Here is a 24,736-nt window from a genome sequence, read left to right as displayed (position 1 = left end):
TTGAGGCACTGTATCAAAGAATAAGCAAAATCTAAGTAGACCAAATCTACTTTATTGCCCAGGTCTAGGTTCCCACATTCCTCATTCAAGCGAATTAAGTTAGATTGACATGACCTATTCCTCGCCAATACATGCTGGTTCCCAATAATAATCTTATTTATCACAAGTACTCCTGAATGCTATCCATTATAATACCCTTTTTTCCCCACTATTAATGTTAGATTTAGGGGTCTATCATTTCCTATATGTGTTTCTTACCCTTTTTAATCAAAGGTACTATGTCTGCAATTCGCCAGTCCCTAGGCATAGAGCCTGATGCAATAGAATTATTGAAAATTAAGTATAATCGCCTAGCTGTTTCTGAGCTTAGTTCCATTAGAAACTTTGGGTGTATGCCTTCAGGCCCTGGGGAACTTTTTTATCTTAAGTTTGCATAGATGCTTACAGACTTCTTCCTCGGTTAAACAAATATTAAGTATCGGGAAATTAGTACACAAAAGAAAGCGTTCAGTACCTACAGTATGCCTTTTCCTTACCATCACTAATCAATTCCCCTTCCTCACTCCTTAGGGGACCTACAATTTTTTTTAACCTTATTCCATTGATATATTTAAATGATGCTTTCTTTAGCTTTTTATTTTCCATTTTTGGCAAATCTGTTTTTTTTTAATTGCATGATTTATGACATTCCTTCTATAAAGGTAAGGACTCTGGTATAGGCCCATTGATTACTTTCTCAAAGAAGTCTCCTTCTTGTCTTTTGCCCAGGCATGGCAATGTGCTTATCTAGGCAGGTTCAATGATATTCATGGCTGAGCACAGATGTATAATCAAATGGATTGAGGTATTAATTAACCCTTTGAGTGCCAAGTGAATTTGTCAAAATAGGTGTAAAAAATTGCCAAGCAAACAATTTCTTTTCATCATAATGTAATATTTAACTTAAATAGAAAATATCAATTTTTTTCTTTTTTTTACAAAACATTTTGTAATTGAATTTAACAAATGTGAGTGACGCTGGCATTTTTAGCAGATATTTTGTACATCTCTCACAGAGATGTTGGCACTCAAAGGGTTAAGTCACCTGTGCCTTTGGACTGTTAGGGTGCATTGAGGGCCGCGTTTGGGAACCCCTGACGTAATGTATAATGCAGCCTTCACACAGGGATGTTTTGTAGTACAGCACATACTTTGTGCTGCTCTTATGCTCACAGAATTATGCACTGAGCTGTGAACTGAGGACAAGCACTTTGGCAGTGAGTCACACTGTCTCACTTCTTGTCTTGTGTCTGTAGAAAATACATAGAACACTTGAAATTTACACCATGGAGAGACTGTGCAGAACAAATTAAGAATTTTAATCCCGTTATATCATGAATTATTTTTAATGCTGTATTTTTTGTGATATACATGTTCTAATAAAATAAATGATATTGTGACACTAGTGGTGTTAAGCCACTAATTGTAGGGCATGTATTGTGCTGTAAATTGAGTGTTATCTTTCTACTTGCTTTCCAGCAGCATACATTGACAAACAAGGGGACAGCAGAACCAGCCCTAGTCACAAACAATAACAATGTCTGGCTGTCATTTATCATATTATTACTGTGGGTCAAATAGCACAAGCTTACAGTGAAATGCCCTACTGCTAACTGAGCCAGCTGATGTCTGACACGCATGCAAATAGATTACTCCATGAAAAAGTTCAAGTATTTCTCTTGCCGTTAATAAGATCTTTAAAATATTTATATACATACACAATATGAACATTTTACTGTTAAGGGGCAACATAACCTGTTTCCAGCAATTAGTATTTTAGGTAAGTCCATACTTGGTTACTTTTAAATTCTCCTCTCCGGGAGAAGCCCAGAGAGGAGACTGTCAGCATCATGTGTGGGGGCGGGGGTCTGATGTAGACGTCATCAAGCCTCGCCCCGAGAACTGGAACACACCCCACCCACCCCAATTTGCAGGGCCTCGCGGAGGGGCGGGGCTAAATTACGCTATTTGCATATTTAGCCCCTCCCGCCGAATAGCCATGAATCGCGGAAATTCAACTATGCGGCCGGGCAATTGCTGGGGAGATCGGGAGGGTGAGGCAAAATCCGGGAGGATTGCCCACCTTTCCGGGGGGCCAGGACGGGGACCTGATTTCCGGGACCCTCCCGGCCAATCCGGGAGGGTAGGCAACCCTGGGTAAGTCATTCATCCTATGTGATAGAAGTCACACACAATCCCCCTCCAGCCGCTGGGGCCCTTCTGCATGTGATGTATCACATGCTAGCCCTGCTCCCTGCCAACAGGAGGGGGTCCGACACAAAGATCATTTGTGCAATACCTACAGTATGCTCTCCGGGTCCGCACATCAGATCAGATCGGACCCTCCCTCCCCCCTGATTGCGGTTTCCTCCCCCTCACCTTGCCATTTAAATAAGCAGATCTGCCGATCTTTGCGGAGGGGACGGGGCTAAAGTGCCACGATTGCGTCATTTTAGCCCCAACCCCTCCAAGGAAAGCCCCAACCCCTCCAAGGAAATCAGCAAAACGGGTAATTTTTTCATCATGGGGCGGGGCTTAATGATGTCACTCTTAAGCCCCACCCCCTAACTTCTGCTGAGAGGAGATTACAAAAGTCAGCAACCCTGACTTACACAGGGGACAGCTTGTGTGGCCTGAGCTTCCACTTCCTTATCTTAACAATGGGGCGGATAGAGCCACAGCTTCAGACCTCTACATAAAAATAGGCCCATCTCGTATGACAGTTGGCCAGATGTACTAAGCCATGAAAAGTTATAAAATGTAGAGTGATAAACCACCAACCAATCCGCTCCTACCTGTCATTTTTCAAATACAGCCTGTGACATGGCAGGTAGGAGCTGATTGGTTGTTTTTTTATCACTCAATGTTATCACTTTTCAAGCTTAGCACATCTGGTCCTGTTGTATGAGGAAAACAAGCCACCTAGCTGGCCACACAGTTATCTATATAAATCATAAGTATTACAATTGTATTTCTACAATTATACTTTATGAGACAGTGGGTCTGATAGTGTAGGAACGTACACTCCCACATGGCACTGGCAACACCCACACAGCCCTAGCCACACCCACACATCCCTGGCCACAACTAGGAATGGCCATCGATGGAGACGCCATCGATGGCTGCCATAGATGGTGATTCTGCACCCAGCCATCGATAGTGGTAAACTATTTAACACTGGTCACCTGAATATTGAGGGATAGAGAACTTTTAAGTGGCCCCCACGCTGGTGCTGGTTACATCTTGCATGCAGGGCGAATAGTAAGTGTCTTATGCACCAGTTGGGAAGTTCCTTAGTGAGAGTGGTGCTGAGGGCTGGGGACATTGGCTGGGAGTATCTGAGTCTCTGGCAAGAACAAGAAGCTATTTCTGTGAGTGCAGGAGCCCTAGTGAAAAGGAAAGCGCATCAGCATTGCCCACTGTCCGCCTAACGCACAGCCCAGCCTTTGAGCCTGATTGATGCATATTGCCTGCTAAATCAAACAAAGGTGCAGATGTACTAAGCCTTGGAGAGTGACTCAGTGGAAAGAAAGAAACTACCAATTAGTTAGCTCCTAACTGTACTTGTTTGAACACAGCCTTTAACATGGCAATTAGGAGCTGATTGGCTGGTACTTTATCTCTCTCCACTCTATCACTTTCAAAGGCATAGTACATCTTCCCCACAGTCCGGCACCTCTACACAGCTGGCTGTTACTCACCATAGCTGTCCACTCTTTTTACTGTTCCACTGTCCTCCACTACCTGCAGACAGAATGGTCCGATACCCATCCAGCCTTCTGTCACCAACAGCAGTAACTCCCAAACTGGATGTCCAAGAGCAAGAATCCCAATAGCCATAAAAGCAAGGAGGAAAGTGCCCAGACACAGATTAACAATAGGGTGTATGGAGCATGACGTGACGGGTGCCGGATGGGTTCCCGACAGTCGGGATCCCGACAGTCGTTTACCCGACGTCGGGATCCCGACTGTCAAAACGCAGACAGCCGGGTGCCCGACGGCCACCGGCTATTTTCCCTCGTGGGGGTCCACGACCCCCACGAGGGAAAATAGAATAGGTGGCTCGCGTAGCGAGCCACCGTGCCTGCAGCGTGGCAAGCGCAGCGTGGCGAGCGCAGCGAGCCCGCAAGGGGCTTTTTTGCGCTCACCATGCTGTCTGACTCCGGGCAGTCGGAATTCCGATGTCGGGATAATGACTGTCGGGATCCAGACTGTCGGAGTCCCATACCACACCTGACATGACAGTGTGATGATAACAAGCCCCCAAGCTGGCCACACAGTTGACCATAAACCATAAGTATTAAAATTGTATTTCTTGATTTATCACAAAATTCTGCAGTTTTCCTATATTTGTGTATTTTGTGACAGTGAGTCTGATAGTCTAGGGGGTGTAAACTCCCACATGGCACTGGCTACACCCATGTGGCTCTGACCACACCCATACAGCACTGCTCACATCCTCTCCCCTTCTCTGTATATGCCCGTAAAACATTTCCAGCTCCAGGACCATGTTGTGGCCCTTCATCTGGCCCTGAAATGCAAAGCTTAGTAGCTGGTTATGTTCAGTGATTAATCTGCTTGAGCTTTAGTAATTGATCTCATTGACTGAAATTAAACTACAATGACTGAGACTGCTGCCATTTAATCACGGAACAGTGTAAAAAGGGAAAATATGTATAATAAATTCAGATGAAATAGGCCAGTAAATATATATTTAATATAGATATGGGATATAAATATGATAGTATTTGGACTATGTATGTGGTTTGGGTTGACAAGTTGATTGCATACAATATATAACGTAAGATGGAAAACATGTTGTATTGTTAAGAGAATGTCAAGAAAATTGACATTAATAACAGAATGCAGTTAAACAGTATATTAATTAATATGTCTGTGATAGCTAGAAGTAAAAACAAACTGACAGCGAAGTGAAGAAGCAGCTAACTAAAGTGAAATGTAACCTGAGTGTGCGTTATTTTTCCATTTTAGTGACGTCTTTCAGATGATGTGTGTCCTGTTTAAACTTCGAAAGTGTCTTCCACTTGCATACTGTATAACTGTACAAAAAAACATGCACTTAATGTCTATCTTTTGAGACATGAAAGCTGCATTATATCCTGGGAAATATTCTACAAACTTGCGCTGTCCCCCTACACAGAGCCCCAGGGGCTGTTGTATGCTGCTATTAATCTTTGCCAGTTCTGTAACAGAATCAGTAAATCAGTAAAGCCAGATGACCAATCACAATCCACAATCTCTTTATTCTTGCGTGTGATTAATCCTCTCTCTCACACCCCAACCCTTTCCCACCAATTTTACACACAATGTAGATTTAAAGTATATTGTGTGTGAAATGAAATGTGATCCTCAAATAATATTTCATTATCTTTTGTTTTTTTATTTTGCATTACAGTAAGTTGTTATTTTGTTCTCTTCTCTAGATCAGTGTATTATGTCATCAAATAAAAAACTCAGCTCCTACAAGGGAAGAAATGTACAAAAAGAAAATAATGTCAAAATATCACCAAACAAGAATTTACGTGTAAGTTTATTGAAAACTGTCTCTATTTTGTGTTCTAACAATGGGCCTTATTTTGGTTCATTCTTTCTGACAAAATCCTTCTTAGATGGACAAAACCATGTGCACTGCAGGGGGGCAGATGTAAAATGTGCAGAGAGAATTAGATTTGGGTGAGTTATTTTGTTTCTGTGCAGGGTAAATACTGGCTGCTTTATTTTTACACTGCAATATAGATCTCACTTTGAAGTAAAACCCCACCCAAATCTAATTCTCTCTGCACATGTTACATCTGCCCCACCTGCAGTGCACATGGTTTTGCCAATCTAAGAAGGATTTTGTCAGAAAGAATGAACCAAAATAAGGCCCAATGTGTGAGCAATATTTCAATATGTTGAAAATATTGAATGATGTATATTTACATTTACCAATGTAAACTGGCTGATTATTCAGTAACTAGATTATTCATTGCGCCCTACGGGCGCTCTTCCCACCATCGTACTAGGCTCCGCCTTTGATTGGATGTAATATGGTTTGTATTATATGGTGGTGCGGGTGGTAAGCATGCAGCTGAGCCACCCCCTGGCTTTATTGATCTATATGTATACATATGCCAGTGTTGCTGCTGGCATGGCCTGTGCACCCAGGCAGGCCTGGCAGCAGCAGCACTTTACGCCACTCCTCCTTCCTGCCCACAATAAGGGCATTTCCCCTACGTGAGCGCACATGACTTTTGTGACAGGCCACACTCCCTGTGTGCCGCAATTGCTCTGGGCTCTGATTATACAACAGGCAGATGCCTAGGCAGTATTATGGGCATAATAGCTAGTGAAAAAGATTCAAACATAGATTTGACAAACCTAACATCCAACATACAGCACCTTCATAAAAGGTAGGTTGGTGTAATGGGAAATGAATGCCACTAGTTTAAAAGCATCATACAAACTCTCACAGAAGTGCAGTATTTATTTTAGTGTTATGTTGCTGTTTTTTTTTTAACCATTCAGTAAGCCTATAATTAGCATTTTTAATCTGCATTTTCAAGATATAACTATCCCAATCATTGACTTGTACGAGGGTAAGATAACATGCCCCATCACTTCTTTAAGCAGATGCATTTGCAATTGAAAAAATGTATTTGCCTTATCACTCCTTTATGCAGATGCATTTGCAATTAGAACATTTACATTTTACAGTACTGTAGGCATGTATACTGTTGGGAAAGTAAGGAACTACCTTAATTTTAAAGTTTTCCAGCTCAGCTATTTTTGCCAATAATCTGACATCACATTTGTACTGTAATATAATGGAGAAAGGCTGGCTTGGCAAATCACCAGACCACTTTTTGTGTAAATGTATTCAACTCATACATATAAGTATAATGAATAGTATATAATTGGTGCAGATTATTTTTCCGTATAGTCCCCATACTATTTGTTCCAATGGTACACCTACCGTAGACATCTATACTGGCGTAAAAGACATTTCTGCTCATCTTAAACGCCTGTCCTGCCATTATAAAGGCAGTGCACCAAACTGAAACATAACTGATGGTTGCGGATTATTAGATAGAAAGGGTGGAATGTAATAGGATGAGAGATTCAGAAAGTGGGAGATTTAGTAAAAAAGTGGCAATCATTTACACTGCAAAATCAAACTGGTTTAGCAATGTAGATGATTGCCGCTTTAAAACAAATGGAGATTTCTTACCAAATCTCTCACTTTCTGAATCTCTCATCCTATTACATTTCCCCCACAGTGTCTAGATAGTCAATCAGTAGGTCTACCCCAAAAGGTTGAAATGCTATATTTTGACAGGGTCAAAAGGTCAACGGGGTCAAAAGGTCAACAGGTTCAAACTGTTGACATATGAAGTGGTAGACATGGGTTTTACTTTTTTTGTGTCAATGTCGACAACTATTGACATAGACCCTCAATTACTGTAATGCGTACCCTCGCATGGCTCTACGGATTCGGGCACAATGCCTCACTATACTTGACACACTATTATATTCTTGCTCCATATCGACATGGATGGTTAAGTAAGAACAAGCCGGTGTTAAAAAAAAACTCATGAAAAACTCATGTCTACCTTTTTTGTGTGTCTACCTTTTTCATATCGAACTTTTGACCCTGTCGACCTTTTGACCCTGTCTACATATTGCATGTTGACCTTTTGACCCTGTCGACCTATTGACCCTGTAGACCTATTGTATGTCGATCTTTTATGTAACCTACTGACAGTCTATCTAGACACTGTAGATCTAAAAACCGGACCCAACGGCTACAGTTATCATCATTCCTCTCAGAAAGTTGGTGATGCATTTCAGCTACTGATGTGCCCTTCACATGCAGAAATCTGATCACACTATGAACCTCAGTGTTTGGCCATGTTTCCAATAGCCTGCCCAGCTTATTGAATTGGGACAGTATGACTGATATGGGGGCAATCTAATGGCCGTAACAAAAAGCGGTCTGGTGGGAAATTAGCATGAGATTGAGAACATTACACATGAGAGATCTTGTCACCTTACTTATTGAACCACCTTCGTAATTTCATTCCTTTTCATTACTTATTACTAATATAACTTATTACATATTTTTTTCAAAAATTTTCAGATCAAAAGTTGTTCAAGCCATTCAAGCAGTAATACTGTTTCCAGCAGTGCATCAAGTAATAGCGATGATAAACATTTTGGCTCTGGAGACCTTATGGACCCTGAGTTACTTGGACTAACATATATTAAAGGGGCCTCAACGGACAGTGGTTTTGATACAGCACCATGTAGTATTTCCACGCAAGTCATAGCTTCTGCACATCATACAAGCAGCAGGTCTGCCTCACACAGCCGAGCAGAACAAATGATGCAATGGAACAACTCTCCAGAAAGCACAGCAGATGATGGTCGTAGAAGCACATATTCTGTTCACAACTACTCTGCCAGCCCGGTAGCTGTTGGAAGCATGGGAGATCTTAGTGAGTTATCTTCACATTCCAGGTATAGTGTAAAGGATGTGCAATATTGTACATCTGTAGCTGCTATTTATAATGTTTCTTTATTTTGTCCTGTACTGCAGCTAGTATACTGGACCCATCATTCACTGGGTCAATAGCGATTGTAAAGGTTTTTTCCCTCAATCGTCCTTCACCTTCCCATCTTCCATCTTGCACTAATCTATCTGTCTCCTCCTTTTGCTCCCATCTTCCCCATCCATCATATCTCTTCCATTGATCATTTCTTTCATATTCCATTCCACCCCCTATTTACTCCATCGTTCTCACATCCCCCGTATTTCGCTTTCCTCTCTTCTACCCTCCTCCATTTTCTTATTTCTCTCTCTCCCTTTCTCCTGTCTCTCCCTTGCCCTCCTCCTATTCTCTTCTTCATATTCTCTTTCTCCCCTTCACCGCCCTCTCTCTCCCCAGGAACTTATTTCCCCCTTCATTCCCTCTCTCTTCATCTCCTCCCTCTCTCCCTCATTCTCTCCTAATCCTGTCTATATTCTACATCTCCCATCCACTTCACCGCTTTTCTCTCATATGGCAGAGAAAGGGGGAGTGCAACATATGTAGGGAAGACACATACCTGCAGTACATGAGCACAACAGATTAGGACATCCCTGGAATGACCACTCCCACAATGGAAACACAGGCCAGCAAGTCTTGTTATGGGTCTTATAATCATAATGTGATGGACCACTGCCATTGGAACCAAAGGGCCCCGTTCCAAGGCTGAATACTGCATAGACCCTTGCTTTGTATCCTCAACAATGACACCATCCTGCTCACAGTGCTGTGGCTGGGGTGCCAGAAATTAAATTTTTGCTTGCTAATAACAGCAAGGACTGGAACCGGCTATTCCTGGGATCTTCCAGGAGAAATGCTTGACTGACTCACGGAGGTTGCGACAGAGGTGGAGGTATGCTAGTGTGGTGGGTAAGGGGTCTAGTTTTAGACCTATTGGGGCCCTGGAGTGAAGAAGGGAGGTTGTATCCATGTGAGCAGACAACTAAGACCTATATATAATGTATGCTTATGACATGTTTCAATTAATACGAGGAAAACATAACAAGCTCCTGTTTGTATATTACAATTTAGTAGTATCACAAATACCAAACATTTAAAAATCACATTTGTTCCTTGAAAAGTCAAAACTTTATTTAAAACTTTTGTAGTGTTTGTTACCTAAACATTCTTGACATATGTGAGTAGATTAAGGTATAAATGATAGAATGACTCTAGGTCGACAGTCATTAGGTCGACCACTAATAGTTAGCAGTGGGTAGGTCGATACCTTTAAATGGTTGATATACTCAAGGTCGACATTGACAGAAGGTTGACATAGGCAAAAATTCGACATAGACATGGTCGGCACAGAAAGGTCGACACAAGGTTTTTTATGCTGCGCACACCATTCTTGGGGCATGGTTCTATTCTAAGTCTTTTTGGCCCTTATTCAGATCTGATCACAGTACAAATTTGCTCTCAAAATGGGCAAAACCATGTGCACTGCAGGTGGGGCAGATGTAACATGTGCCGAGAGAGTTAAATTTGGGTGTGGTGTGTTGAAACTGAATTTTAAATTGCAGTGTAAAAATTATGCAGCCCGTATTTACCCTGCACAGAAATAAAATAACTCACCCAAATCTAACTCTCTCTTTACATGTTACATCTGCCCCACCTGCTGTGCACATGGTTTTGCCCACTTTAAGAACAAATTTGTACTGTGATCAGATCTGAATAAGGGCCTATGTCCATGTGGATAGTAAACCAAGTCTAAACCAAGAAAAACATGAAAAACTTGTGTCGACCTAGAGTCCTGCATGCATTCAATGCTCCTATGTCGCCGTAAATAACGGTGAGTGTGCATGTTTTTTGGAGAGTAGTGAACTTTTCTCTCCTATTGTGTGCTTCCCTGTATTCAACTCTGTTGCTTCTCCAAAAATATTTTGCGAAGTTAACTTTGTTCTCCCTGCACTTCTCCCCATGTCTGTTCAATAGGGATTTTAGTGTCTGTCTCAAAAAGTGTATTCAATGCACAAATTGCGAGTCCTGCTGGTTTCTTTTTTTAGAGATGTTCTCCATTTTTCCCTCGGCATCTTTTTTAGGTGAACTGTAGGGCTATCTTTGTTAAAGTTGTTATTTTTTTTGTTTTTTATGGCTTATAAATTAAAAAAAATGTACTCTAATGTATTTATTGCAAGTGCCATAATGCTGTACTTCTATATTAATTTATTTGGAATTTAATAAGTTATTTTAATGGTAAACAATAAGAAATCATTTTGGAATGCTCCTAGTAATTTCCCATGCTTCCTCTCTTCTTCCTCACCTAACCCCCAAACAGGCTTTCAAACACGCTAACAATTATAAAATAAATTAAATAAAAACACAGGGCAAAGAAACAATGCCAAAATAACAACACAAGGATAAAGGCCAAACAGAACAAAATACATCCGGCTGCACAAACCCAATTAAAATAGTCACACAGCCATTTGTTGTAAAATAAATACTGAACAAAACATTAACCTTTCTAAACCTTTGTAAAAAAATACAAGTCCACAAATGCGAGGAACACGCTGCTGAGATGAACACCCTGCTCAGGAATATCTCAGTCTGACCAGCTCACGTGGAGAGCAGGAGAAAACAGATCTCTCCAGTTACAGCACTCCCATTTGAACTCGCATAATTATGCTAAGTTCGCAAAAGGGGCCGGCGAGCTGGCCACACGTTGAATACTGAGGAAGTCAGAAATGAGGAGATAAGAAAAAGTGCAGAGCACTTCAGCGAGATCACAGGGACACAGAACAGTGAGCGGTGAGCCAGACTCTCAAAAAACATTGAATACTCCTCCATCTATCATGAGTCCGGATACCATGTGAGCATGGGACATTTTCTACTTAATCAACATTTCCATTATTTTTTCATGTAACCTTTTTCATACATTAAATAATCAAGTGTAATCACACCTCGGAACCGCTGGCACTCTTTACTATAGATAGCTGTTATTAAGTCACACCTAGTGCTCTCAGACTCACACTGCTCTCCAACTTCCACAATCAATCAACAGCTCTTCCCTAAGAAAGACTTGTGAATGTGTTTGGAGCATCACTGACACAATATATACAATGTTTTCTGAATTGTACAGTGCTTATTCAAAAATTAAATATAATACAGTAGAATGCTTGCACAGTCAAGAATTTAGCATCCTTGAAGAGCGTTATAATACAATTACATTTTAAGTTCTCTAAAAAGTTGTGAAAAAGTATGGCTCTCACATCCAAATTTCTAGGGAATTGATTTCCTCATTAAGGATGCAGTAATGTGTTACTTTTAGCCACAGGCAGTGAATGTTCCCAATTCATATACCCAACTTTCCAGGCAAAATGTGACATAATTTCCAAAATAATGAATATTTCTATTTTATGATCACTTGAACCATATACAGCTAGAATGTATACGCTATATGGTGCAAGATACTCGGGGGTAAATGTATAAAGCTTGGAGAAGTGGTATTTATCTCCATAAAGAATGTTATGTGCAAGGTGGTTATGCACCAGCCAATCAGCTTCTATATGTAAATTGACAATTAATAGCTGATTGGCTGGAGCCTTATCTCCTTGCAAATAACGTTCTTTATGGGGATAGATACCATAGAAAATTTTGTTTAGAAAATCTTTTTATTATTTCAAAAGAGTACAAAAAAATATACATATCAATACATGTAGAAACCAGCAGATGCAACAGATAGTTGGTAAGCACAATGAGTGACAACAGTCTCACTCCATGCTGCTGACCATCAGGCTGATGACTTTTCTAATCTCAGTCAGTTATACAAGGAGTCCTAAAAATCTGTTGAATTGTCTGTTATATTAGACTCTGTGCCTCCACAATGCTGCCATGTATGTGCTGTCTGCTGACTACACAAGTGATATGATGACTTCTGCAGTAACTTGCTGGGGTCCTGTCATTATTTTTATTGTCTGATGGGGTCCTAGAACAAAATAGATTGATGACCCCTGGTCTAGGGCACCTAGGTTTGGGGCTTGAGCAATACTAGTACAAACATAGTGGGATAGTTGAAAACATACAATTGCAGAAATCTGCAGGTGAAAGTTTAGCTACTGGCATCAATTTAGATTTATTGAGATTCATTTTATATCCTGCAAATGTTTCAAAAGTGTGCAATAAATTTAGAATGGGTGGAAAGGATGCTAAAAGATCAGATACGAGTAGCATATCATCGGCAGATCATTTAAGTTCTACCAAACCAATATAAATACCTTTAAAATAATTGGAAGCATGCATCATTGTGGCTCCACACCCGCTATACAGGGCCATGAAAACAGTCATTTATTAGCAGGTGCGGGGCTACAATGATGCAATTCATCACAAATCTTATCAAGTCCGCTTAGAAGCGGTTGACTGAAGGGGAGGTGGGTCTTTGAGCTGCTGGCGGGGGATCTAGGAGACTTGCCCACCTTTCTGTGCATCCAGGCGTGCCACTCAAGTTTTGAGAGCCTCCTAGCTGATTCAAAATGGTAAGCAAGTGTTCTTAAAAGCAATATATGCAATCATATTCATTGTCCTACTACATATTTTAATGGCATCCTTATTGTACTTTAAAGTGATTTTCCTATAAGCTGATTGCAGTTAGTGGCTTTGAGGCTTCCCCAAGCTTTCTATTTGTCATTGCTTTGCTTCTCTATTTGGATACTTGGCAGCTAAAGCTGAAGGGTGGGTGAGGGGACATAGTCCTAAGCTGAATGTACCATAACACAGGGAAGAGCAAGACTATCTTGTCTTCCCAGGGACAGGAATTAATGGGTCCCTTCCCAATAGTTGCTGTCAAAATAGGAGAAATGGTGTATAAATCTTGAAATAGCTTGTACCTTTATGCAGAATATTTTCATAGCCCATGGCCTAAAGAGACATTACATCATATAATGCGGAAATGTCACTTACAAGAGAAAAGGTCAGCAGGATTTTTTTTTTTTTTGCTACACATTGACTTGAAGATTAGAAACTGCACTGATCAACAATTTCTGTAAGATTTCTTACATTTAAGTAAAATAACAAAACTCATTGAGAATGTTATTCCTTTTACCTCTGATATATAATGTCATTACCAATACATATTTCAATTATGTCAAAACTGAACTATGACTTACAGTACACATGGTTCTAGATGAAGGCTTAGGCACTTAGGTGTGTGCTGCTCTAACAAGAGAGGAGTGCCCGAGGTATCAGGTGGCATTGTTCTGGCTGTTGGACACATCTCTGCAGGTAATAATACGGGAATATTCTGCACAGTGGAAGAACTACCTGGTGGTTGTCCAAGGTACCTGGCCTGAACAGGTGACCTGGGGGGATGCAGTTAAAATCCCGGCGGTCGGGATCCCGGCGTTCAGAATCCCGACGCCGGAATCCCGACCGCCGAAATCCCGAAACATTCTCCCTCCTGTGGTGTCCACGACACCCCTGGAGGGAGAATAAATTAGTGTGCCGAGCGTAGCGAGGCACCGGGCCCGCTGCGTGGCGAGCGCAGCGAGCCCGCAAGGGGGGGGCGATCCACGTTCCCCCCTTGTCGGGATTTTGGCTGTCGGGATTCTGAACGCCGGGATCCCGACCGCCGGGATTCAATACTGAATCCGACCTGGGTACCCCAATTTTAATTGTCCCATCTGTTTATGCCATATGAGTCCTAGAACTGGAAGCACCCCTCAAGACTTGAACTCTGGAGAGTATCTCCAGTGCAGCAGACAGCTAAGGGGAAGAAGATGAGCCCCATCCTATCTCCACTATCGGCTCCTCTTCTCCCCAATTTCCCCCTATCCATTTGAACCAGGACACTTAGGAATTACCATAGTTTCTTTAGCTGGCTGACCACCTCTTTTTAAGGAGATAGAGAACCTATATAATTCATTAGTGTCCCAGTTTAAAGTATATTATGGTAAGCAGCAAACTCTGCCTTTATTTAACCAGTGGAATAGGTATCGACTTATGAATGTGTAGATAGTGACGAAATGATATGCACTATATCAATGATTTCCAGCCAGGGTTTATTGATATACATGCTTGAGCACAAATTATTAAATCAAAATAACTGGTGTGCTAATTAATTCACCTGTTGTCAAGTATGGCTATCCTTAAAACATGGGTTATTTGGATCTCTTGGATAAGACTGAGGTTGGGAAACATTGCTCAATAGTCTGTTGGCAGTATTCGATGCTCCCGATTCACCTTTTTTTCGGAGAATCGGGCTGTTTTCACTCCTTGCGGTGAATCTTTTTCACTGAAAATCTGATTCACCCTATTCAATGTTCACTGTTCGCCGAAAAAAATGCCTGTCAGTTCTCCGTTTCATGCTCGCTGCAATTCACTGGTGTATTTGAATGGGGTTTTCACTGGGATTCGCTGTGAGTGTATTCAATGCTAGGATGGAGAACTGCTTCCAGCATGATTTTCGCCATGACTCACGCCACGCGGTGTAGAAGGAGGTGTGTCATACGCCACAGAATCCGCACTTCTACAGTAGCCTCACCCATGGGGATATCTATTGCTGCTCGGCATGGAAGTCCAAGACTTGCACAAGCACTATACCAGGTTTAGAATCTTCTGTCCACTACTACCAACTGGTACCCTCTCACTACCCATTGCTGCCCCTCTGCACTTCCACATCTACTACAGTCACCCTATCACTTATCCCTGCTTCCCCTAGTACATCCACCCCAACCCTGCCACTTGTACTAGTGTCACCCCTTTACTACCTATTGCTACCCTACAGAATTACTACCTGTATCAATAACACCCCTACTCCCCACTGTACCCCCTATCATTTACCGCCCCAGCATTGCCACTCTCCAGCACTCATTTCCTACTGTTACAACTCCCCCTCACCATTGCCATCTTTAACACTGCCATCCCTTGTTACCCAATGTTATAATTATAATTACAGTTATAATCACTGGGTCACAGGAATCTAGCAGTACAGGTGTGTGGTCTCCAAAGCAGGGATTTCAAATGATCCTGGGGCGAATTTAGGGTCAGGTCACTCCTAGTTGCAACTTGATCAGTCATCCCCATCATGTCGTTGTCCCCTTCATGTAGGGCCTCCTGACTGCTAAAGCAGTACCAACCTCACCCCTCTCTCTACCACCATAAGTCTTGACAAAAACAATAAAAATAATTGTTTGACCTCATCCCAGGCATGTGAATATGCTGTGCGGACCCCCAGTAATTGTCACCCCTAGGCCTCATGTGCCTATTGGGAAACCCACCACTGGTCCAAGTTCTGCCCGGTCATATCCGGACTCCCACAAGATGTTGGTGGGTAGGCAACTATAAACTGTACTCTATCATAGATAGCCATAAAACCTTGACTGTAATTGGAATTTGAAAAACTGTGTTGCAGATTGATTTAAGCTTTTAGTAGAAGGTAATTGATCAGAAGTCGATATTTCATGTACAAGATATTTGTTGTGATGAAAGATCTGTGATGTTCCATAAACGCTGGACCAAAGTCTTACCATCTCGTAATTCTTATACTGTAAATGCTCTGGTCTTACCTCTCTCCTCTTCAGCTATCCTTTACAAGTGTTCAAGACCGCTGGCTTTGGAAGGGAAAACCTGATCGAAAATGACATAAACGTATATCAGTGTGATGTGTGGACATGTGGGGTTCCTTTAAATATTATATTGCTGTCTGTTATGATTATCTGTCCAATGTGTTTTCAATGTCTCCAAATGATTTTCTCCAGGTCAGACAAATACAGAGTCATACAATTTCAATGCAATCACTGTGTACACCTGTACTGCAAAAACAGTCACAAACGTTTTCTGAGTGAGCTGATTTAGAGGTCACCCACAGATTATTCCAGTACATTTTAATGTAGAAAACAAGAGCTGGTCATGAAAATCTGTATTGGGAGTATTGTATTCCAGGACACTAGAAACACAATACTGTACTCTGCTGCGTCAAACCATTTTGATATAACTGAATGTTCAGTAAATTATTCTGCAGTTGTTCTGGGCTCACACTTCAATTGAATGCATGACTATCATGGGGGCCGATGCATCAAGCAGTGAAAAGAGTACAGAAGTTGCCCCTAAGCAACCAATCAGCATCTATTATTTTATACTACTGTAGCTGAGGTACCCGGCGTTGTTTGGATTTGGTTGTGCAATTAGCAGTAGTTCAACTCCATCCTTCTCTTGTTTTAAGCTTGACAGCTCTTCCAACAGACCCAGGAGGTGGCCGCCTAGTGTCATCTGAAGTTCTCATCCAAATCTGTTCAGCGGAAGACCCTTAACATGCTCCCCATGCCCATGTTGTGCCCAGCATACACCTCTGCTTGGTCAGCTCTTGGATCTCACCACATGTTTTTTTTCTTAAACCACATATCCTCTACCCACGCTATGTTATGCAACTTTGCCATATTCTGCTTCCCTGATCCACTTTGTGTAGTGTATGGGCCCTTTTTTGGCCCCTGCGACCCCCACAGGGTCTGGATTAGGGGTTTTAGTGGCTGTGAACCTAATCTGGATCCAGTTAAGCCACATCACAGTCCGAACAGTGTCCGAATGCATACCGAACTCATGCTCACAGGTGTTCCCAGCATACACCTCTCAGTGGTCGGCTTCCGGATCTGACCACATTTTTTTTTATACCCCATATCCTCTACCCTCTCTATGCAACTTTGCCATATCTTGCTTCCCTGACCCACTTTGTGTAGTGGCCAGACCACTATTTGGGCCCCTGAGACCCCCACTGGGTTGCCATTGGGGGTCTTAGTGGACATGAACCTAATCTGGATCTAGGCAAGCCACCTCTCGTTGGTGTTCGTCCAAATTGCTCCAACCATGTCCGCAAAACAAACAGATAAATAACGGATGACAAATATGTAAGAGATCATTTAAATTAAATTCTTCCTCAAAGTTGTTTGGTTGCTATGGGCAACTTCTCCACTCCATTGGTTACTTCTCTATTCTTTTACTGCTTGTTACATCAAGCACCACACCACATGGTCTTGCTGTATGCTGCAACCCACTGTTTTTCCCTTACAATTCCATGCTAACATTACTCTAGATCAGTGGTCAGGGAACTCGGTCCTCATTACCCCACGCAGTGCATGTTTTGCAGGTCTCCTCACAAGTGAAATAATTAACTCCACCTGCCGACCTTATAAAATGTGTCTGTGAGTAATTAGTGCACCTGTGCACCTGCTGTGTTACCAGCAAAACATGCACTGTGTGGGGTAATGAGGACCGAGTTCCCTGACCACTGCTCTAGATGCAGATGGGTAAATCTACTAAAGTTTCTAAAAGTAAAAAGTAGGGATGTTGTCTACAGCAATCAGATTCTAGCTGTCATTTTTCTAGTGCAATCTTGAAAATGATTGAAAGAATCTGATGGGTAACTGTGAGTAACAGCACTACTTTACACTTTTAGATGCTTTAATAAATGTACCCCCCATGTTCATTAAACATTAGTAAGTTCAGCCTTTGTCTTGGTCAATAAGCTCCAATAACATACCCAAATCATCACCCCTCTTCCAAAGTATATTGCAGCCTTACATTTTGTATATGGCCCTGACCTTGTTGGGATGTTACTTACTTTATTGAAGCATTTGTTTTCAGTATGTTGTGTGCCCCTATACACTTATCATTATCTCACCTAAGTATGTGTTGTTCTGCTGTAGCTAGAAATCAGACATCCATGTTACAGTATTTCATTTTATAGGTTTGTCCAGTACAATATACAGTATTTACATCACTTCATTCTTTTCTATTTTCAATAAAGTATATTTACCATGTTTTCACTACAATCTTAATAACATTACACCGTTCCCCATATATCTTTAGCTACATGGTCCTAACTCTTCATTTGTGTTAGCCTATACATTTTATTAATGCCGAAACAACCAGTTAACTTGTTGAAAGCTATTTTGCTATAAAAATCCATTGACTCTCTTTCTGCCTGACCTTGAGAAGGGAATTTCTAGACTTTTAATGGTTGACACTCGCAAAAGAAGCAGCAATACAATGCTAGAGGAAATCCCATATGGACATATACGCCTCACTAATGGATGATGCTGTTATTTTTGCATTAGGGTTCTCATTTCAAAGCAAGTCCACAACAGCTGGCTGACTTGAATTCTTATCTGTAAAGTATAGCTGAAGAGAGAGAGTGAGACTATCACAGCACAATTGGAACCATCACCGGGTAAGACATGTCATAAGTTTCATGTTACATCATTGTTTTTTTTCACCAAAAGAAGAAATGCAACTAAATAGCCAAAATTATATCTTAAAAATCCATTAGCTCAGGATTCTGGGAAAATATCTGTCTTAGAAACGTAAAAATGACATACATTTTTTTATTCAGACTTTTGCAAAATAATAAGAAAAAAGGATACATGCAGTCAGGGTAGGCAGGGAAGGCAGATCCTCACTGTCATACTTTAGTGCACTAGAGTTGACTATAAAGATTAATAGAAAATACAATGAAGATATTTAGAATTTATGAATATCATCTTTATATCATTCTAATAATTTTAATAGTAAAAACTCACCACTCCGCTTTAAATACAGTGGCTGTGAGAGAGAGGCCAGAGGTGAGGCAGCCATGAGATCAGCCTCGCCTCTGTCATAGTTAGAAACTGTCTGGAGCTGGAGGAGGGGTGCTGGGGGCACACTGTGGACAACAATAATACAACAAAAACAGCACACAGGGAGGCAGCTAATATTTCAGCACCTTAAAGCAGTGTCTAGTGACCTATTCAGGTAGTTTCCCAGCACCAACCAGTAGCAGCCAACATAAAGTAGAATCTGATGACCAAGACATCAATGTAAGCGAACGTGCTGGTGGGTAAATGCTGGGTGGGGTGGGGTGGGCAGGATTGCCCCCAACCCCTTACACAGCTCAGGGAAAAAGAGCAGATATTGCCAAACAAGTCTTATGCGGTGAGATTTCACATTAGATTTTGACTATATAGTCAAAATCGTATATGCAGATCGCACAGGTTTTTTACCTTGCGATCCCGATGCGCGCTCCCGTGACAGCACAAATCGAAACCCAGATAGGGCAGCAATGACTATATAGTGCAAATCTAATGCTGATTGTATGAACTGTATGTAAAAAATACAGAGATAGCAAAGATTGCATAGCACTCAAATCTTAAGTCAAATAGCAAGGGAATCGGCTGCTTCTGCAAGGGTTCTGCAGACTCTTTTCATGTGTTATTTTAAAGTGGGAACCTCTAGCCTGTGGCATCAGTACGTTGCTCATGTAATCATGATCAGAGGCCAGAAAGAAGGGATTATGGATTATCTCTATGGATATGGATAGTTTAGTTTTCAGCAATGGATTTATATGTTTATTGGATTACACATCAATGATGCTTCTGTCCCATAATAGTTTTTTCCCTGATGAAGAGGTTAAAATGTTTCCTTTTATTTTATTTCAATGATTGGACATGAATAGGAATTTAGAGGAAAACATGGTTTGTGCAGTATAGTAAAAACTTTAATGTGCTCTGCTTAACCTTTTGTACCTAGTCTTATTTGTTACCTACAACTTTCTGTAATTAGTTGCTAAGAATAAAAAAGGAAAGTGATTCTGCAAGTTTTTGTCTACATGAACATACTTTAAAAAAGTTAGTGTCATGCTGTGTACACACGGTACGATAGCCTTGCTATTCGATCCCTATTCGATCAGGATCGACTCGCATGGCAAGCCAAATGCAAGCATTTGATATAGTACAGATCTTTACTCATTGGCGGATTCAGGGGGGCACCCAGGCACGTAGCCCCCCACCTCCTGGCATCACATAAGCTTGTGGTTGATATCATTCAAACCCAAATCGATGGTCCATATGGGTCAATTGGTTCCGGAGATATTGCGGATAAACCGATTTTTTTATTTTTGAAATGTACTTTCATGGCTGTTCATGTTGTTTGAGGGTAGATTTCTCTGGAACCAAACTGTTCAGTTTCAAGGGACCAAAATCATTCAAGCCCACTCAAATGTTCTTCAATATGATACTGGTCTCATGTAAATGTCAGTTGGTTCTGAAGATATAGCCAGTTAAATGATATAGCCTGTGTACTTTAAACACTAGGGAATATTTTCCGCCCTCTCTCTGTTCTATTCTCTCTCACCGCTCTCTTAGCATGTACACTGGCACCACTAACACCCCCCTCCCAAACCCTCTTCTATCATGGTGCCCCCCCCCTGTCATTTTCTCCTGGATCCACCCCTGTCTGTACTATATAGTCATCGCTGCACTGTCTATTTGGCTATGTGATTTTAGCTGAATGGGAGCACGCATTGGCATCGAATCGGGATCAAAAACTTAAAACATGTTCGATTTCCATTCGATGTCTATGCAATATCGATTTCATTTTGACTGTATAGTTAATATCGAATGGTAAATCGCACTGTGTGTACACACCATAATACTACATCTGGGTACATGTGTGGGGACAAGGGTGCAAGTGCAAAATACATACTTTTATGGGTCAGTTGAGTCAAACATGAGGGGGACCAGTGGCCGTTAGAACAATGTGAAAAATCTACCAATTAAACCACAGCAGCTCCCCCAACAACCCCCCCCCCCCCCCCAATTGTCAAGATCAATGGACGCTTGGGCTTAGTTCTGCCATACAGTTAGTGCAGTGTATACTGTAGCTGCAAGTAAGTTGCTCATTGTTGAATTGACTCCTTAATAAGTTGTATGAATAAGCAAAATAATAATTTGACACTAAGACACAAATGCCTTTACATTCATATCGAACCCTATGTATGCATAAGAACAATACTGGAAATATGGCATTTCTGTTGCATGAAAACTAGAGATTTTTTCCACATTGCTTAGCCTGCAGCCAAATGGATTCCTCCCTTGGGGCCTTATTCTGTTTGGTTCTTTGGGATGTGCGTTCTTTCGGAAATGACCGAACGCCACGCACGGCGGACATTCTAAGAACACACGCCCACAGGTCGTCCGCATCAGTTTGGACGGACTCTCTAAGAAGAGGGAGTGTCTTCAGACTGCATCCAAACATGCGTGTGCAGTGGGAACTCAAAGAATCTGCACGGTTTTACAGCATCCGAACGGACGGAAAGCTGACTGTACGCATCGAGTTGGTGTATTTCTGCAAACCTCACTAATGTATCGCCATGTTTGCAGCATATATTCTAGTATTTTGTAATGGGCCATTTAGCCAGCAATGCTTCCAATTGAACCTGTGAAAAGAGTGTAATTAATCACTAATGACTAGAGGAGTTAATTGTATTGTGGTCAGCTGTGAGTGTTTAAGGTGCGGCCGTACTAATTGGGCGATCCGAATGCCTAGCGCATGAACCAGTGCTCTCCGAGAACTGAAACTTGCTTATGGACTCCGCAGATTTCTGCCGTGTTGGTTCGCTTGCACTGGGTGTCCGGTCCGAATGCACGCCTACCACGGTTCATGCACTCCCACGTGTACGCCCAGATTTACGCCCAGTTTTGCCCACTTTGAAACCGCGCCCTTGTGTACGCCCACATGACGCCCATATTTCCTGAGGGAGTTCGGTGCACATTTGTAGACGGTATTGGTGAGAACGAGTGCGAAGACACTGCGTTGCACATGCGCATTGCGTTGCCTACGCATTCGCAGATAGCTAAAAAGTGCACTCCGAAAGAATTCGGTACGGACCGCACCAAACAGGATAGGGCCCTTAGTGTCCTCCATTGTTATCTGGTATAGCTGCCCTCATTTTTGTACCACTCCTGCCCGGTTTGTATGAGTGCATTATAGCAACCAATAATGTCAAAAAGGAAATTAATGGCAAGTTACATAGCAACAAAAAATTTGATGGCAAATAAGAACCATATGGCCCATCTAGTCTGTCCTTTAGGGATAGGGTATTAGGGCTAGTTTAGGGTACAATGTAATCTTCCCGGCATCAGATCTAATGGGGGACATTTACTAAGAATATGAATATGATTGGTCATATTCGTATTCTTAATACGAATGAATACGACTGCATACGGCTGTTTTAGCCATATGCAAATTCGTACTCCGGAGGGGAATTTACAAAGCAGTCAAATACGACTGCTTTGTAATCCCCAATGTCATATTCATTCGTATTGATTCATATTAGCGGCCGTATATACGGCCGCTAATACGAATTTGTATGGGCAGTCTGCATGGATCAGTTAGATCTGTGCAGGCTGCAGTGTGTAAAAAAAATAGAAAGGAAAAAAAAACATTGTGGGGTCCCCCCCACGGATATAACCAGTACCAGACTGTAAGAGCCGGGGCTGGTAATAAAAAAATCAGGAAACTGGCCAAATAGGTGTTCCCCAATTTTTTTTAAACCAGCCCCAGGCTCCAGGGCCAGGGCTGGTTACCAAAATACAGGGGACAAAATGACTAGGGGTCCCCCGTATTTTAAGAACCAGCCCCAGGCCCAACCAGCCAGCAGGGTAATGCCACAGCCGGGGGACACTTATTATGTAAGGTCCCGCGGCCAAAGCATTCATCCCTACCGACCAGTCAGCCTGGCCAGGGGCCCTGGGGGAGTGGGGACCCCCCCAATGAAGCCGCCCCCCCTCCAGGACTTACCTGGCCAGGCTGAAGCCTGGTGCTGTCCCCGGTGACCCTGGGCTGTTGTCACCGGGCTGATAAAGTGTAAAAAAATAGAATATTTTTTTTTCTAATACTGTGGAACTATGAGTTCCAGCAAGCCTCCCCCGCATGCTGGGACTTGGAGAAACACAAGTCCCAGCATTTGGGGCACTAAAGGGCCCACTGGCACTTGTAGTTCCACAGTAATAGAAATAGTAAAATAAACACACTGACACACATTATAAATAAAACTTTATTTCATCCAAAGCCCACACATACTGATACTTACCTATCTTGATCCCGTAGGTAGGTGTCTGGTGTCCTGGGGGTCCGGTGTCCGGTATCCAACGAAATCCATAGGGGACCTGTGGAAGGAAATTAAACTTACAAGTGTCCTATGGCGAAGATCACGTCCTCTTCCATCCTGAAGTAGTCCAGGGGTCTTGGTGATAAAAATAAACCGGCTACCCGAACGCAGACGGACTGCGCAGGAGCCGCACGGTGTCTTTCTTTACATTGTGCGGCTCCACCCCCCGAATACCGTTATTGGACAGCTTGCCTCTAGGCGCCGCAAGCCAGCCAATAGCAGTATTCGGGGGGCGGTCAATACAATATGAAAAAAACATATTTTTGGCATAGTAAATGCCACAAATATGAATACGCCCCCCAAAAATTGTATTTTACTATGAAAATGCAATATTTTTTTTTACGATTTTAGTTTAGGAAATTTCACCCAATGTGTTTTGGATTTAATATAAGTCCCTCCCATGGTGATTTAGGCACAAGACTCCCAGAGTGGAGGAAACTTTATAAGATTAAAGCGAGTAGCGACTATTTGACGGGCACCCACATGTCCCTAGTTAAGTTAATATACTGGCCGAGCTAGACGGATGTACAGTTACCAAAAAATTTTCTTTTTATAGTGCAGGAGAAACATCTATATACTGTATTATTTGTATTTTGGCTGTGCGCCACACTGATGATTTGACTTAACTGCAGCACTTTGGTGCACTGCAGTGTTGATGTTTTTTGTCGCGGCTAGGTCCTCCTAATACAGGGATAGCAATAACCCTTGGTGCACAGTGTACACTGATGTTTTTGTCCTTTGTGAAAAAAATGATTCTTTTTTGTACAGCTTTTGCATTCAATAAAGTGCAGTAGGTGTTGTGGCCTCCTGCGTTAACAAATATAAGCATTATGCATCACAAACAATTGATAGAAGAGTAGGGGCAGAAACCAAGTACTAGTGCTCTTGCTTATGCCAGCTATAATAGAACTACAACATCTACTAAAGGTGGTCTAAAGGGGCAGAAAGTTTAGGAAAGGATACCTTATATCAAAATCTTTCTCAATGTTACAAAAGGGGTAGAAATGTCACATAAAAGGCTGACAAATTAGTGGTCAAAATAAAGAACACTAAAGCTGAAGAACAAACTGTCTGTTCACAAATCCTCAAATAGAGTTTAGGGGTGTTCACATTAGCTATATGCGAGTCTGACATACAGTATTTTTACAGTGTACTCTTAGAGAAGCCTCCTTCCTTCATTTCTGCAAATGTGGGAATG

The 24,736-nt window shown here is 41.9% G+C and overlaps 1 protein-coding gene across 3 annotated transcripts in view; it reads left to right on the top strand.

Moving 5' to 3' along the window:
- Window positions 1–24,736, top strand: part of SIPA1L2 (signal induced proliferation associated 1 like 2) — a 348,073-nt gene that overhangs the window by 228,137 nt on the left and 95,200 nt on the right. For all 3 annotated transcript variants that reach the window (XM_083176266.1, XM_083176268.1, XM_083176267.1), the window contains exons 13-14: window positions 5,484–5,584; window positions 8,180–8,559. In XM_083176266.1, coding sequence (XP_083032392.1) covers window positions 5,484–5,584; window positions 8,180–8,559 — 481 coding nt within the window. The remainder of the gene's footprint in view (window positions 1–5,483; window positions 5,585–8,179; window positions 8,560–24,736) is intronic.

This window comes from Crinia signifera, chromosome 3 (genome assembly GCF_055691185.1).
Source record: "Crinia signifera chromosome 3, ASM5569118v1, whole genome shotgun sequence".
Lineage (NCBI taxonomy): Eukaryota > Metazoa > Chordata > Amphibia > Anura > Myobatrachidae > Crinia > Crinia signifera.
The sequence above is the reverse complement of the archived record's forward strand: the minus strand, read 5'-3'. Positions and strand labels throughout refer to the sequence as shown.